The 15,776-nt window shown below is 37.9% G+C and overlaps 1 protein-coding gene across 1 annotated transcript; it reads right to left on the bottom strand.

Annotated features, from left to right (window-relative positions):
* Positions 1–5,974: 5,974 nt before the first annotated feature.
* On the bottom strand, positions 5,975–15,657 carry LOC140949754 (uncharacterized). The gene is made up of 22 exons (XM_073398893.1): positions 15,061–15,657; positions 14,663–14,705; positions 13,829–13,888; positions 13,580–13,643; positions 13,277–13,387; positions 12,544–12,654; positions 12,193–12,221; positions 11,000–11,132; positions 10,613–10,638; positions 10,396–10,464; positions 10,202–10,283; positions 9,825–9,914; positions 9,518–9,644; positions 9,271–9,350; positions 9,116–9,174; positions 8,240–8,285; positions 7,877–7,967; positions 7,713–7,754; positions 7,564–7,637; positions 7,373–7,422; positions 6,613–6,709; positions 5,975–6,025 (listed from the first exon to the last, which is right to left on the bottom strand). The coding sequence occupies exons 1-22, from the start codon at positions 15,188–15,190 to the stop codon at positions 5,975–5,977; spliced, it is 1,665 nt and encodes a 554-aa protein (XP_073254994.1). The 5' UTR covers positions 15,191–15,657.
* Between the last annotated feature and the right edge of the window lie 119 nt (positions 15,658–15,776).

The following is a 15,776-nucleotide window of genomic DNA, read 5'->3' as shown; positions in this document are numbered from 1 at the left end:
AGCCAACCAACATCAGCGAAAGTCAAGTGCTCTTGTACATTTTCTCTGCAGCGAATGTGCATTTATATTTTCTAAGAACATAAGTCTAACTTTAAAGCATATTGTTCATACTCCTTTTCACTGAACTACGTAGTCCACACAAATCCTATAAAAGGTAACCTTTTGCGACCCTCAATGAAGACCTACTCCTGAGGCAACTCTTGTAATTTGTCCTCTAAATTGTAGATATCTTCTAATAAACTCGTGACACTCAGGTTGTAACGTTGTCTTCTTAATGTTATTTCACCTTAAACTGAAGACCACTGAAGACAGCCGTCCATCATGTTTGTTCACTTTCTCTACCCAGAAATGTCATGCACGTATAACGAAACTGATATGCGGAAAGAAAAGATATAGTTTGAACAGGAACTATAGTCAGACGATTTTAAAGCTTTACTTTTCAGTTTCAGCGATTAACCGCCCAAATATCATGTTATGATCATTGAATTGACCGCATCAGCCACCTTCGTCGAGGAAACAAACCTGTATTCATGATGTCACCGCTAACTACAACGTATTTCAGAATTATACATTTAAATGTTTTCCTTGAATTCTTCTGTCAGGATAGTATGTGCAGCAACCCGGAGCAACCATGACGATTATTCATTTCCAAGATGTTTATCATTTCCTCCCATTCCTTTATTTCCGTTCAAACTGAGTACTCAATGTTTTAATCAATGCACGTGACACGAGAAATTGAATTTAAGCACTCGACTTTGTCTCTGGCGAGCACAGTTTCAAATTGTAAGCTCACTGAAACATGGTTCATACTCCTCACTGGTAATATCCAAAGAACCCTGAGTAGACGGATTCGGGCAAGCTTAAAGACCATCACCGACGGGATTTTTATCAGGAGCAAAACAATTTTGCACATATTTTTTGCGTTAAAAATCCTTTCCGATTTTTATTGCTAGTGGGCATAAAAGTACCGCTTTCACAGTCAGTGATAAAGAAGAAACGAAGTCGCCATGACGACCGGAGTAATAAGTCTTGCATTGCTTGTCTTGGTGTCCACTGTGATGTACTTTGTGATGAAAATATACTCAGTTCTGAGAGGCTTTGAGCGCAGTTTTCACCCAGTTTACGATGTTGAGATGGACACCGCTACAAAACGAACAGAGGTGCACTGTGGAGTGGTACCAAGACAGAGGCAAACCCTCATTTTGATGACCGAGAAGTACGAATACACCTCGCGCGTTCCACAGGAACACGACGAAAGAAGCAGCGAAGTAAGTGAAGTAAAGTTTGAAAAGAAAAGGGAAGAAAAAACTTATATTTTACTTACATTTTGTTAAGTTCAAGCTAACGAAACTTTCACGGCCGGGGCAGGGCTTAACCTTAACCCATCTAAAACGTTGCTTTCCTGTTGCCTTTAAATTTTACAGAAGGTTTTGTTCCTAGTTTCTGTTCTTAAGAGTTCAGAGCGCTAAACGAAAATTGTTACGGACGAAATCAAACTATGCATTTCAACATTTAGAGGCTTAATTAGACCAGCTTTCAGAAAACATCTAGAACACTGGAACATTGAAAGGCAAAAAGTCCAAGATGTGGCTTTTATTTCCGTTTAAGCTGTTTTTTAATAACGTGTCACGCAAAGATATTTCTTTACTGAAGCTATGCTCAACCAACTTTTATAAACGTGGTCTAATCGAGTTTAAGAACACATTTTCTCAGGAAAGTAAGTCAAGCTCCGCTAATGCGATTGTTTGAGAGTCAGGGGTATTTTTTGCGCCCCCACTTCTCGCGTCTGGCGATCTCGCCACTCGCGTGCGTACCACCCCATCAACCTTTTAAGAAAAACAAGAAACCGTTCTCAGTCAGGCGAAGTGTTTGACTACAACATCCGGGCACATCTAATTCCACTTGCGTTTCTTTTGTTAGGTTATCGCCGCTGGGAAGTGAGCAAGACCAAGATAAAGCTAGATACTTTTTACGTAGAGTGTACATATCGTATATATTGGCGATGAGTATTCTATATCAGAGTTTCGTTGTCTTAGAACTGGATGAAATCGCAATTTTAGTTTTGATACTGATCCTAAAAAGACCAAAACGCCTTTCATTAGAGAATCTCAGAAACGTAACACTTATATGTCTTTTGTATTAGCTCATAACCACTTCATAACCGCATAGCTTTCAAAACCTATGAATGGTTGAGGTGTTTGAACCTTAGCAACAATGCTGTATGAGCCTGTCTCATATTGAATGACACCACCTGTGTCATTGACTGAAAAAGAAAAAATCATGATATTTCTCAACATTTCTTAATTTTTTGGTAAAAAAGTTCCATGACTGAGTGTTGTAGTTTCTTTTGGTTTTCCTTTTTCCTTTTGGTTTTTTTTATTCAAATGCATTGTATCTTTATTGACTTTGTATTTTTATTGTCGTGCGTTTTATACATGAGCCTCTGGCTCGGATGATCGGGGCAACCCCATCCCACGTATTGACGTTAATAATCATGATTGATTGATTGATTCCTCACAATTTACCTTTACGAGGTTATCTTTTTTTCTTCAGTCTCTAAAAATCATGTTAATCCATGATTACGTCAGCAGTGTAACGGCTTGACACTTGTACGATGTCAGCTGATATTGAGTTTTTTCTTTCCGTTATTACAACAAGAAATAGAAAGAAAAAAGCGAAGACGAAAACGAAAAACAAGGGAACGGAGCTAACAACGGCGACCATCTATCTAAATCGAAAATGCTACATCAATCAAAAGACGTGAGAATAATACTTTAATAAAAACACCTAAGCATGCCGGAAGTTTCTTGTCTATCCTGTTTGTGCAATACCAGTGAGGATGAGATTTACATGTTGTTTCTATACAAAGGCGTTTCGATACGGTTTTCGTATTTTTCCACAATAACAACTTATGGATTGAAGTTTGACTTGCCACAATTTGTGGCAAAATAGAAATCACAGCTAGGAAAAATGTCCCATTATGGCTCTTGGTCCAGTAAAGATATAATTTTCAAGTACACATCAGTTGCTGCTTGTCATTCGAACTAGAACTCGGAGAGTTGTGAGTTCGAGATTCTCACCTGAAGCCCGGATTTTTTTAGCTTTCTTTTGGTGTTAGAAATCTCCTTCTTCCAAATTAAGACTACAGGTGATGGGTAAAGAGAATGCCATTAATGTATAATCTAAACTTCGACACTTTCATTTAGAATTGCGATTGAGCTTTTTCTTTCTAAAAAATAGTGTTTCAACATGGTGCTCACTCAGTTGCACGCGCCTTGACAACAAGCGCCAGAGGGCAAGCATAGCATTAGCATAGTATTTTAAATTTGACGAACGTCGTAAATATGCTAAGTTTGAAAGATGACCGAGTACTCCTGTTTAAAACCTTATGCATGCAGTTCAATCCATTCTGTAATCATGACATTGCTCTTAGTCCAAGTAATCTAATGTTTTGCGGTTATGAAATAAGATCAGTGAAAATTGGAGTGAACAGCACGCTGCTGTTCTAACAATAGACTGATGTTCCAATGTTATTCTAAAAATAGACTGATGTTTCAATGCTAGTCTAAAAATAGACGGTTTCAATGTTGTTCTAAAAAAAGACTGATGTTTCAATGTTGTCCTAAAAATAGACTGATGTTTCAATGTTGCTCTAAAAATAGACTGATGTTTAAATGTTGTTCTAAAAATAGACTGATGTTTCAATGCTAGTCTAAATATAGACGGTTTCAATGTTGTTCTAAAAAAAGACTGATGTTTCAATGTTGTTCTAAAAATGGACTGATGTTTCAATGTTCCTCTAAAAATAGACTGATGTTTCAATGTTGTTCTAAAAATAGACTGATGTTTCAATGCTAGTCTAAAAATAGACGGTTTCAATGTTGTTCTAAAAAAAGACTGATGTTTCAATGTTGTTCTAAAAATAGACTGATGTTTCAATGTTGCTCTAAAATAGACTGATGTTTCAATGTTGTTCTAAAAATAGACTGATGTTTCAATGCTATTCTAAAAATAGACTGATGTTTTAACAGCCCTTTTAAGGGCTGTTAAAAGAGCCCGTCCTGACAAGTGTCGGAGGGCGTTTAATTACACGTGACCGCGGAAATTGTGTATTTAAGCACTCGACTTTCGCTTTAACTGTCGATTTCGGTGGAATATTGTAAGGTCATCATTGTTTAAGAGGAAGGAGAAACAATTGCCTAAAGAAGCAGAACGGCTACTTATCCTATTTTTCACTGCGATGTTTTACGCCTTGTTCAAGTTCTAGCACCATTTACTGTCTATGCCTAAAATCCATTCCATTCCTCTAATTTTCACGGGATCATTTGCACTCGTCAATAAGGATCATTTAAGATCGATTTTGGGGATCATTTGCGGTACTGTGCAGTTGTGAGTACTTAATTTCCTCGGGACATAAGTCTATTTTTAGAACGGAAAATACACGTGACACAAGAAATTGTGCAACGCACTCAACTTTCGTTTTCGCCGAGCAAAGTTTCAAAGCAGTAAGCTTTATAGTGAAACGTGCTTAATACTTGTCAACGTTGAAGCTGCTAACACATATCCGAAGAACCCAAAGTAGAGTCCGGCAAGCTTTAAGAACACCACAGACGGGATATTTATCAGAAGAAAAACAATTTTGCACGTATTTTTCAGTGGGCATAAAAAGTACCGCATTCACAGTCAGTGAACGAAAAGAAGAAACGAAGTCGCCATGACGACCGGAATAATAAGCCTTGTATTACTTGTCTTGGTGGCCATTGTGATGTATTTTGTGATGAAAATATACTCAATTCTGAAGGGCGTTGTATGCAGTTTTCACCCAGTTCACGATATTCAGATGGAGGCTACAAAACGGACAGAGGTGCATGGTAAAGTGGTCCCAAGACAGAGGCAAACCATGACTTTGATGGCCGAGAAGTACGAATACACCTCGCACGTTCCACAGGAACATGACGAAAGAAACAGCGAAGTAAGTGAATTAAAGTTTGAAAAAAAAAGGGAAGAAAAAACCTTATATTTTGTTAAGTTCAAGCTAACGAAACTTTCACGGCCGGGGCAAGTGATTATAGCGCTGAGATATTAGACATTATATACCTTCATGAAACATGATTTTCAACGGGCGGTCTGAAGGTAGAATGTCCAAGTTTTCGCTGAAGCAGTTTTTGGTCCAGCTGCTTTTTCGGTTCAGGAATAACTTAACAAGAAAAGATGTTTCCAGTTGCAGTAGCCATACAAGTCCTACGTTCATTCACAGTGAAATAACGCAGTATGATCGAGTTAAAAACATCATTTTTCACGAAAGCAAGTCAAGCAGTGCATTCTGTTAAACGTCCGGCCACTGTTTGTAATCTTATGCAGACTAGAACATCCCAGGACATCTAATTCCATTTGCTTTTTTTTTAGGTTATTACGGTTGTAAAGTGAAAATTAACGACTAAGAAGAAAACATTAATCAAGTTTGGCATACTGTATATATAGGCGATGCTTTTAAAGAGGAGCTTTCAACTCACAATTTAGATGTCATAGAATTGAATGAACTCCTGTATCTATATTTGTGATATTGATGCTGAAAAGCCCGTTATAAAGTATGTGTGTATTTTCTTATTATACGCGCAGGACTGTGACAAACACCGCTTTGATGAGCTATGAACAGACTGCAAAACAGTCGGTTTTTTTCTCAAAATCAGTAAAGAAATCATGAAATATGACGCTGATTTTAGAAAAACCTTTAGTTTTTTTCATTTTATCTTGATTACTTGGCTTTCTCTCCAGTTTCCTTGGTGTAGTTTTTGTTTTTCTTTTTAACAACTTTGTAATTTTCATTAAATATTGTTACTTCAAATCGTAACCTTACCACGAAGCAATTCAGCCATACAGAGTTGAGACCTGTAAAGTGCTGAGTCATTTAGGAAAGCTACTGGCACTGATTAGGATGTGGGATCAGCGATTAAAAAAAATCTTGAGGCGGAAGTTACGTTTGTAGCACAGAAGGCCTCTTGCATGGATTGAAACAAAGGTCAATCTAGACAAGACATATTCATGTCTGAATAGAAATGAGTTGCGTAAGCCGAACATCGCTGCATTTAGAAGCGCAAAATACTCAGCGATGATATGTTTAGGCTTTTAGGCTAGATTAAGGTGTCAAAGGTTGACCTTCATGTAAATTACACAAGAGGCACATGCACGCAAGACATACCAGAGCGTAACTTCCGCGATAAAACACAACCAACATAAGATCTACTCTACCAACTACAGTACTTGAAACTTTATAATAAAATACGTCATTCAACGTGGTATGTGTATGATAGAGGGTGCATTAAAGGGGGTGCGCAATACCGTTAAAAAAAAGGGAAAAAAAGCCTGTTCAGAGACCTCACCCTTACTTAAAGTTGTATTCATCTCGAGCCGGTGTTTGATTATCTCAAGGATGTATCCGGGATGTATGCACCAGTAATCATCTTCAGACATTGTAGATTAATTGTCAGAAATGGTGTGATCATTCAACGTCTTATCTAAAGACTTCAAAACATTAACTATTATCAACCACTTCACGCGTAGGCGGGGGAGGCTAATACAGATCTAGAAGTCAGGTAAGAGATATTTGCTTACCAGTTTCTGTACAGTGTCCAACTCCCCAGTTTTTGCTGCTTTGAACAACAACCGCTGACACTGCAATGTGGTGCCTGGGAAAATCTGGTAAAGAAACCTGAAAGGAAAAAATATATATATTCGTGAGGACAATTGACGACTTTTCTTTTCGATAGGGGATTGAGAAGAAAGTGGTGACTTGAAGTAATTTTAACTCGCAACCAGAGAACTCGCAACTTTAACCAGCTTTTCCAATATTTACTCCCCCGGCAGCACTGAAATGAGTTTAAAAAAGGAAGAGATGTCACTGACTGACATTTCAAAACACGTTTTAACTCAGGTATTTGGGAGGGCAGTGGGGTGGCAGCGTTTAATAAGATAGAGTACTACTGAACGGAACGACACAGGTAAAGAGTTTTACAAAGCTATTATAAAAAGGTAAAAAAAAAAGCTACGACGCAATTTTCCTGATTTACCGGTAAGACTAAATGCCACCGGAAGTTTGCTCGAAATCCTTTTAACGGAAAACCACGTGTTAACCAAGGGTTTTGTTTTTTTTAAATTGTCATAATTTTAATGAAATTGTAGGCCGAAGAAAATAAACTTTACCACTCAGTTTTCGTAAAAATAAGGCTGTTCTTGATTACGTTGAATTTAATATGTCCGTATCTTTTCAGAACTTGCTATATACCTTGCCGAGAGCATTTACTTTATCTCGACTGTGGTTATGCGTTTACGTGGGCTGTTTGCCATGCGTTAGAGAAGTTATCTTTTAACATACCACGATCCAGCCTTCAAAGTCTTATTTCTTGAAGAGCTTTCAAAATATATCTGAAAATGAGATGGATGAGGCGGTTGGTAAATGGTGCTAAGGTCACCAGCCACAGGGATCTCAGATAAGACGATAGTCCATAAAAAATAATACATGTAAATCAAGGTGGAAAATGAGCAGTAAGGCTTAAGACTACTTACCTCATATTTCGAATTGTCACCACTTATCTCAACAACTTGTTCTTCTTCCAAGCCAAGCATTTGTCGGACCGTTTCTAAAATGGGAGCAAATAGATGAACTGAAAAAATCTCCAGAAACAGTACGCAGTGCACAGTTAGGTGGGAATTACCTTTCTGATCAGCATTTCCAGAGAAGTCATCAAAAAATTCCCCTGTTATGACAAAAAGACAAAACAAATTTGCAAAAATATATACTTATTATAAAACTTATAGAACTTCTAGACGAGTATAGTTAAGTAGTCATGGCTTTGTTATTAAGCTAAATTCTCCTGACCTGTTTCTTTGTCTCTCAAAACCAGTTTACGACCTTTCCAAACTGTTTCATGCACCTTACTACTGTAAAATCCTGTGCCACAAGTCAGGCTCTGAAAATAAGTTAACAAAATAAAGACGTAAACGACTGTCGGCTATTTCCCACATATTTCGCTTTTTGCGTGTTTCCGTGATGATACGAGTTTTTGCATATTAACACATGACATACCGTGGATTTGTTCTCGGTAGTTCGGAGTTCAAATCTTCGGCCACGCTTGTAAAAGTTAGGATTCTTAAATTTTTTTTTATTTCAAATATTTGTCTCTTTCAGTTTGGCAGGGGGTGGGGGTGGGCGTAGTGAAAACATTAAACGACAAAAGCTTACCAGGTTAATAATCAGATCCACTGCAAGATCATTAATTGTAACATTCCTGCGAGAAAAGTAATAACAGTAACAACAACAACAGTAAATAAAACCAGGGGCCTTTAGGCTCCTGATAAAACGTACAGATAGAGTGGTGTCCACTTAGGTGTCATTAACCTGTAGCCATAGAAACTATTTTAGCCATTCTCAAAAGGCACAGACAATCAGAACGCGAGGCAAACCAAGCGGCTTGTAGCAAGCGCGCGAAAAACAAACTCTACCAACCAAGTTACAGTTGATTTTCTGAGCGGAGAAAGGGCCGCAGAGGTTCCAACTCTGTCAACTAAAAAAGAGGGAGGTCTTAGGAGCGGCATAGCCGCTCCCACGGGCGCCGAAAGTGCGAGCCTCATAGGGGGTCCTGGGGGCCATTTCCTGCATTTTGAGATCACAGTCAATAGAAATACTGCGCTCAAAATTATCGCAGGCTCATGGTCGGATGCCAAAAGGGTAAAAATAGCTGAGAAACAAAAACGGGAGGGTTGAAATCTCTGAAGGGGCTAAATATATAACGCAGCAAATCAAATTAGAAAACTAGTTTAAGTCTACAATTGCAAAAGTTCAAGTTATATATATTGGCGTAACGATTATTAACCACAACAAACAGATAACACAAAGTGAATGCTAAGAGCCGGCCCTGAGTTGTTCTTATTACTAGTGCGTAAAACCTCAATCAAAATTGTCACAGCTACCCAAAACGAGTACAACGAAGATAAAAGTAACGTACAAAACTAAATGTTTGCGTATATAAGTAAAGACAAAGCATAAAAAACACACAGGCATAATGATACTTCAAAACAACGCTCTTTTACAACCATAGCTACGTTTAACAAACTGTACCTAGGGACTTTGACGACATCAAATCTTTGAACAATTTTCTCCGCGACTATTGCTCTGCACTGCAATGAAGTATAAACGAAACGTCTTAAAGTCGGGTTAATACTGATGAATGATAAACCGATGAAACGAAGCAATAATCCACTACTTTTTTTAACCTTATTTTGTATCTCTGCGACTTGTCTCATCCATATATTGCACTTGACGATGTCATAATTTTGCTCCAAGAACTGAATTTCTGAAAACAGATCAGTTTGAATATGAACAAAAAAAAACTTGGAATGTAACAAGACTATACTAAAACCATTGAGAATTGGCCAGCTGATGATTGCTTCAATCCCCCTTAATAACGACTTTTGTTGGCACCCTATTTTCGCTTTACAATATTCGTGGCAGTAGACCTACCTTCATCGTAAACTGATATCAGATTTTCCAATTCTTTCTTTCTTTTTAGATCCTTTACGTTCGTTATAAGCGATGGGAACTGCTCCATTTCGTCCTTGATTCCGATTTTTAAAACATTCAGTTCATCCTACAAAATACACCACAAAGTCTTTGAGGAATATTGTCCCATTATCCTATCCATTTTTTTCCCGAGTCAAAAACACCATACTCTCCTATCTTGTTAAACTGCTTGTAATATGAGCCTCTAAATTCTTCTAACCGGCTCCTTCTAAACAATACACTGTGCTTGTAAGGAGAACTTACTCACCAATCGTTTGAGCGCTGCTCTTGATTGTCGATACTTGTATCCGCTCATGAAGAAAAAGGCGAAATAGCAACAGACGGACATGATGTCACCCTACCAAGAATTTAAAAAAACCATGCTTGAGAAATAGGAAACGACGTTCAGCAGAAATACTGATTTTTAAGAGTTACATGTAAGAATAACATCTAAAAACGCACAGAAATGTATCCGCACGAATTACGTTACTCATTGGTCTACCCGGCCAGCAAAGGGCACATTTTCCGGCGTGGTTTGAGCCGGCGTTCGAAAAGTTCACAGTTCACATCTCGGAAATTTAGCATGATCTGTTAGCAGGGTAACACTGCTCACGAGGAAACGCAACATTTTTGGTACTTACGTACCTCGACCAAATCTTGCGAGTCGAACGGATTTGAGGACTTGAACATCTGATTTGCAGTGGTTAAGGCGAGATTTATTGTCCATCTGAAAGGAAAAAAGGGCCATTGTGAATAGTTTTGAAGACTTTCCTTAATTTGGTTTCAAAAAAGTATTCTTGTGCTCTATGAAACTAAATCTAAGTCACTTTTTTTCAAACCTGTCATTTAGCAAGACTTCCGTGGTGAATGTTTCCGGAACAAAGGAATTGACAAGAGCGCAAAGCACTCTAAGAACAAAAAAAAAAGAATCAACAAATTAGACTTATTCTTGGCCTTTATTTACCTTGACGTTGGTCGTGACGGAGCTTAAAAGGAACTTTAAGAAGCAAGAAAGTTGTTTCATGGAATAAGAGTTTTCTGTATTCACATACATACCTGCTATCTGTTAGGTCGCTTAAACTCTGCAAAAGACAGAACATAAAATTAATCATCGATGTTTTAGACCACTAAGCCCAAAAAACGTTCAAATAAACACGACTACATTTTCAAAACAAAAAAAACAAGTACTTATGATAACATATTTGCCAAGACAAACTGCGAACCCATCATGCGACTTATTTGATAACAAACATTCAATGTACCGCGCGTACTCAAAGGAAAAAAACTTTGTTAGTTCTCTCCAGGGTTCTGTAGCTGAAAACTAGTGCACTTAGACAAGAAACAGAAGTTTTGACTCCTGCTGGAAGAACTTGGATTTTTTCTTAAATGCTTGTGTTACTCAGAAAGAATTTAAACATCATTTTCAAACTTTGTGATACCTACCAAAACTCCCCTTGTAAGTTTGCGTCCCTCTCTGTTCATTTTAAGATGAGCATTCACCATGTCCAGAATGCAATACTCGGGTGATGGAAAATTCTTTGATCTGCGGTGCTTGGTTACCATATCATCTGACCTGCTATTGGTCAATGCAAGAACAGTAAAAGTAACAAGAAATCATAAAAACTACTATTTTAGAGCTGGAATAATGAATTACGCCTTGACCTTTCAATAGAAATCCTTGGTGATTTTGTTGACAACTCTCACGATCTGAATGACTGAGTATTTGAACTAAAATAGAAAAACATTGAATGTTCTTTCACTTCTCACCAATATATAGATTTAGCCAGGGCTAAAAGTGAAGCTCTGGATAATATTTATAGTTTGCTCAAACAATATATAAAATCGTGTACTGCTAAAAAGCGGCGAAGGCAAAGAGAACGGTGAAAAAAAAAACAATAGGTCTAATTAGCAAAAAAGCAACTTTCCACGTGCAGCACACTTTTTTGTCCATTTCTTTGCCGTTGTTTTGCACGACTATAACGTGAAACTTCCAGAAACTTCCTGGTTACACGTTTTATGGAGGAAATGTCGTACGTGTTCTTGTTCACTTTTTTTTCACTGTCACTCATTTTCACCCTGGTGGCCGCTAGCATTTCTCATTTTCTCACTGCCGCTAGAAAAGTTCATGTTGTTCCTCCAACAAAAAATGTCTCCTTTGTTTTTTCTCTCTCGCTCTAGCTCTTTTTCTCGTTGAGCTTCGCTGGCCTGTTGTCCTACTCTTCTCTTTTTCTCTGTCTTTCTCTTTCTCTATATTCCAAATTTGTGGACATGACAAAATATTGATCTAAGCTTAATACTTTACACAACACGGATACATAAACATTTTCCGGTTTCCATTTTCGTCTTTATTGACTCTTTTGTTGTCTTGGCTTCACGAGACGTGGGTGGCCATATAGTATGCTTTCCCACCAAAATAACCCAACATTTGGCATCGGCTTACATGAGGTATGTGTACGGACAGGTGGGTGGGCAGGCATATGCTATGTCATAACCAAATTTTCTTGCTTTCATAAGTTTCCAATTCATCTTAGCAATGGGGCTCCGCCGCGCGTGTGCATGGAAGTTCAGCTGTAACAGTGAAGTACCTAACAACTTTATTTTATTATACAAAACATCTGTAAGTTTGTTTATAGTACCTAGTGCTTGTTGGGCTTGGAGACGGCAGCTGGAAAAAGAGCAAGAAGTTTGAAATTAGAACATTATAACCAATTTTTTCATTTGTGATAAAAAATAACCTTCATAAGTGCGGAGCATGTTGTGACGATGTGACTTGGCAACATTTGTCAAGATAATAATAATATCAAGACTGTTTGACAGACAACACACTGTTTGACAATATTTTGAGTGTTTGACAATAACATTTGTAAAATTTTATATCACACACTTGAAAATTTGACCATTATGAGTTGATATGAAGAGTAGCAAATATAAAATACAGAAAAATATTTAAATAAAAAATACATTTTCATTCAGCAGTTCTGACTCACCTCTGGGGTGCCAATCGGTGTCTGAATCAGTGATTTTGAACCAAATCCCGCCAACATGGATTTTTCTACCTTGTGAGTGGGTGTCTTTGGGGGTGGTGGTGGGGGTGTCCACTTGAAAACAGAATAAAAATGGAATATAAACTGAAATTCAGTATACTCAGACAAAACTTCCCCCATACCTGGCATGTACAGCAGGGCTTAAAAAAACTGAATTCCGCTGACTCTTAGGAGAAGAATCTCTCAAATTTTACTTTCCCCAGACAAGTCTTAAATAGATTCACTTTTCAACTTTAATTTAGTGGGAAGATAACTTGCCTGGGCCCTTGGCCTTCAGGCAAATGAGAATGAAAAGTTACTTGTGCGGCAAGAAATTCTACTAGTCCCGGGTGACCAGACAGCACTTTTTTTGAGCCTTGTATATGAAGTAACTGGCATTACAGGTGGTGGGAAAAACACTGACCCCCCAGTCCATAAGTACCCCCATCGACTTCCCAAATGGTTTTCCCTGAAATAGACTATGCCCCTGAAGTCTAATGATTAGGGTTAGGAGACTGAATGAATCAAGTTTTAGGTCAGTTTTCCCAGTATAATGACCCTAAATGAAACCTTATTCACTCACTTTCCTAGCCTTAATCACTAAGCCTCAGTGGCATAGTCCATTTTAGGGTAGTCCATATGGGTAGTCCACGGAGAGATAGTCCATATTAAGATACAGGGCTCTTGTTTTACTTACTGAGAAAGGCTTGGATGTAAGAGTTTGTCCCTCAGCCTGTTGCAGGAATTCTGATCGCTCCCAGACAAACCAAATATCATGACACACCAAGCACCATAATAAGTCAAATACCTGTCAATCATTATGGAGGAAATTAGCATACCACAATGTTTAAGATTCACAGCAATATGAATATTTTTCATGCCTCGCTAAACAAAGTTCATGAATACTGAAAATCAGGACTGGGTTACTGTTCATCTTCTCTGCACCTTGATAGTGAGGACGCTTTAATATACGGAATTTCAATCTTAATGATTCATGTACCTGGTCTGCGCACCGCATGGCAAACATTCTAGAATCCACATATGTGTCCTTAGAGATTATCTTTCTGTAAAGAAATCAAATAAAAATTTTTCTTTCTTTAGGAAAACTACAAATCCTGTTTAAGCACAGAAACTACTTGTCCACACAGACAATAAAGTGAGCAGTTTTCAAATAAAGCATTGGGTATCCCTGAGGATGCTCACTGAGACTAAAAATCAAAATTATAATTATTTTTATTATTCAACCCACGCATGCTTCAGCTCCTTAACAATCCACTCAACTCTTGTAGTCTTTTGCTGCTGGGTTAACCTAGAAAATAAAATTTGACACCAGTAACAATATTTTGTTGTACTACAAACTAAGGCAAGACATTTTAACTGGCAACACACTGATTCAAGTCCCTTTATTGAGGACACTCTTGATCAGGACTACTGCAAGTGAAAGCACCGTGACGATTCTTTAACCCTTTAAGCCCCAATATCCACATACAAATTCTCCACACTGATCTCTACACATTTCCTTTAAGAATTAGTTGAGAGAATTTGATAAAAGATCATGGAATTTTCTCTATGATGGTCATTTTATTCATTCTCATAACTTTATCTCTTGATAGTGTATGGATATTGTTAGGAGAAAATTGTTGTTGGTCACTATTGGGACTTAAAGGGGTTAATAGCAAGAGCTTATTTCAGTAACATCTGTAATTCATTGTTGCTAGGGTTACAGTAATTACTGTCTGTATCATGGGGATGTCGATAATAGCATGGTGTCTGCAAGACAGGACTTCCTTACACTCACAGTCGGCAGCTAAATCCACAATTCATGACTCTGTCACTTATAGGCAAGTGTAAACTAATTTAGTGAAGGGAGCAATCACAATGCATGTCCACTTTAGCTTCTGACTCTGATTATAGGAATGATGTCTTTGCTAGATCCTAATGCTCTGTACTTCTGATTACGAGACTGAATCCATTGCTAGATAGGACCAACCTTTACTAATAGGAGTCAGCATTATTGCAGCACATTATGTCATTCTATACTGTACAAGGAGAAAACTAATAACAGTTTGAGTTTTCTACATACCCATCAAAACTTTGCAGTTTTTCCAGGGGCTTTCCAGTTAAACCTAGAAGACAAGGGCGATGACAAGCAAATGAGATTATGGGCTTGACATGCTTGAATTTACAGTTCATTATATACGGGTATATATGCTTTATCATCCTTATCTGAGAAGACTAGAAAGTCAAAGCCTTAAAAGCAGTACTATCTCCTTATTTATTTCAAAACCCCAAAAGTTGGTATGGTGGAGTTTTGAGCCCAAAGCCTGCGGCACAGCAGACAAGTGCACTGCGTTAACTCAGTGGCATTAATATGCCTATGGCTGGCCCAGACATAAGAATGTCTGAGCTGATGTGAATGTGACTGTGCACCATCTCTACATTGTATGCTTATCTCCAACCTTCACTGGAAGTAACACTTACTTTCAAGAAGCACCTTCATGTTGTATCCCTTCAGTAAATCTGTCAGGATGTTATGCATAAAGTGACCAGAAGGTGACAGTCTGAGATTCACCCAGGCAGTGAAACCATTGATCCTGGTTCGTAAAGACATTGCAACCTCTCGAAGATCAACTGTGATGTGGTCTTTAATCTATCACCAGATGATAATCTGACAGCTCTAACTGGTTTAAAATCTCAAGGATCCGGATTCACTTGCATAATAGTAGCTATAAAATCTCCATTAAAGTGTGCTCTCCATGGTTAAAATAATTTACCAAGTTTCCTTTAAGTCTAAGATCTTTTGGAGTTTTGAGACATCCCCATACAGTGCGGTTAATTTTTGCTTGCAGTATGAGCTCAGAATCTTCACAACTAGTGTTGAATATAAGAATCCAAGAAAATAAAGCAGCAACAAAAGAGAATTCCGTGGCAGACCAAGCAAGTCAAGTGAACGGTTCTCTTGTGTTATCTTCAAGATCCCGAAATGAATCAATGATGATCTTGAAATTAATGCAAACTTTTGCCTCTTGGCAACATAAAGACAACCATAAACAAACCAGGAATCACATCCAAAACGCTATCTCTCTAGAACCAAATTTTTAAATTAGAAATATCGACGGAAGGCTCTTTGATTTTCACCACATTTTAAGCCCCAAAGTCTCCCTACATAACAACAAAAAGTTATAGAATTCTCGAAT

The sequence above is a fragment of the Porites lutea genome, chromosome 10 (assembly GCF_958299795.1).
Source record: "Porites lutea chromosome 10, jaPorLute2.1, whole genome shotgun sequence".
In the NCBI taxonomy this organism is placed as follows: Eukaryota; Metazoa; Cnidaria; class Anthozoa; order Scleractinia; family Poritidae; genus Porites; species Porites lutea.
Note: the sequence above shows the minus strand (reverse complement) of the source record. Positions and strands in the feature narration are given on the sequence as shown.